The sequence below is a fragment of the Sapajus apella genome, unplaced genomic scaffold (genome assembly GCF_009761245.1).
Source record: "Sapajus apella isolate SASKATOON/1434 unplaced genomic scaffold, GSC_monkey_1.0 scaffold47, whole genome shotgun sequence".
Classification (NCBI taxonomy): Eukaryota; Metazoa; Chordata; class Mammalia; order Primates; family Cebidae; genus Sapajus; species Sapajus apella.
In genome coordinates, this window is record NW_022436987.1 from 623,111 (window position 1) to 624,719 (window position 1,609).

Genomic DNA, 1,609 nt, shown 5'->3' on the forward strand with positions numbered 1-1,609 from the left:
TATTAAATGTCTCCCATGTGGCAAGCTTTGATAATTTCTTATTTGTTTTCATTTCAAACAGATATAAACTGAAAGCATAAAACATTGACAAAAGGTAATATTAAGTGAAGTGAATGTACATCAGTTATTTCTCCTACAAGGTGTACAAGAAGCAAGAAAGAATAGTTTGGAGACCTGATTTGAGTTATTCAGCAGGGCAGCCATGTCTTTAACAGTCACAATACCAATTAGGACTGGCTTTACAAGTTTTATTTAGTAGAAATCTTTTTCTTTGAGAAAAGCAGACCCACCACTTGGTCTCTAATCTGCTTGGTCTTGACACCATATACCAGAGGATTTACTGTGGGGGGAACTAGAAGGTACAAGCTTGCAAAAATTATGTGGATACTTGGAGGTACCTTCTTGCCAATGCGGTGAGTTAGGAAGCTAAATACTGCCGGTGTGTAGGAGACAAGAATAGTGCAGACATGAGCAGCACAGGTGCCCAGTGCTTTAGAGCGGGCATTCTGGGAAGACAGACGAAAGACTGCCTGAAGGATTTTGATATAGGATGTGGCTATGAGCCCCAGATCCAATATCATCACTGAAAGGGCCACAGAGATTCCATATACTCTGTTAATGAAGGTGTTGGCACTGGCCAACTTCACCACAGCCATGTGCTCACAATAGGCATGATTGATGACACATTTAGTATAATATGGCAGTCTCTTAATAAGAAGAGGACAGGGCAAAACCATTAAGATAGCTCGAATTACACCAACTGCACCCATTTTAACAACCACTGGTGTCGTCAGGATGGTTGTATAACATAGTGGGATGCAAATAGCTACATAGCGGTCAAAGGCCATGGCAACAAGGAGGGCTGACTCAATAATGCAAAACGTGTGGATGAAATACATTTGTGCCAGGCAGATATTAAAGACAACCCTGTGAGCATTAAACCAGAAGATGCCAAGCATTTTGGGTGCTGTGGAAGACGCAAGTGCCATGTCATTCGCTGCCAGCATGCAAAGGAAAAAATACATAGGCTGATGGAGGCTTGGTTCTAGCTTTACAGTAACAGTGATTACACTGTTCCCCAGCAGGGTCAGGATGAACAGGATGAAGACAGGGATGCCAATCCAGCAGTGAAAATCTTGCAAACCAGGTATACCAATCAGGAAGAAGGATGAGATGTGGTGATGTGTAGCATTGTCTCCCATGTTAAAACTTGAGAGGTTGTATGATTAGTTCAAAGTACCCAGGCAAAGAAAGATTTCAAAATGATTTTTCCATGATTCTGCATGTGGGAGACTCCAGGCATACTGTGTAACAGCCTACCTGAGGAAATGACTTTATTCCTCAGTATCTATACATTTCCTGGTAAATCACCATTCTGAGCTCAAGCATCTTCTTCTGTAAATGAGAAGATTTAGTGTATTTATTTTTTATTTTTTCTGAGTTTTGCAAGATTGTCTAATTCTATGACATAATTTTTATTTCCTCTAAGAAAAGCAGTTAGTAAGAATGTAACTTCATCCTTGTGCCAAAGCAAGTGTTGAATTCTGTGACACAGTCTTAAAATGTGTTTTCAAGGAAATTGACATAATATACGAAACAAAGACACACA

The 1,609-nt window shown here is 40.1% G+C and overlaps 1 protein-coding gene across 1 annotated transcript; it reads right to left on the reverse strand.

Moving 5' to 3' along the window:
* Positions 1-248: 248 nt before the first annotated feature.
* Positions 249-1,202, reverse strand: LOC116525304 (putative olfactory receptor 52P1). Its single transcript, XM_032241103.1, has one exon. It carries the CDS (start codon positions 1,200-1,202, stop codon positions 249-251), a length of 954 nt encoding a protein of 317 aa, XP_032096994.1.
* Between the last annotated feature and the right edge of the window lie 407 nt (positions 1,203-1,609).

What these genes read in the sequence shown, in the direction of transcription:
- LOC116525304 (XM_032241103.1), bottom strand. Translation starts at nt 1,202, where the DNA reads ATGGGAGACAATGCTACACATCACCACATCTCATCCTTCTTCCTGATT.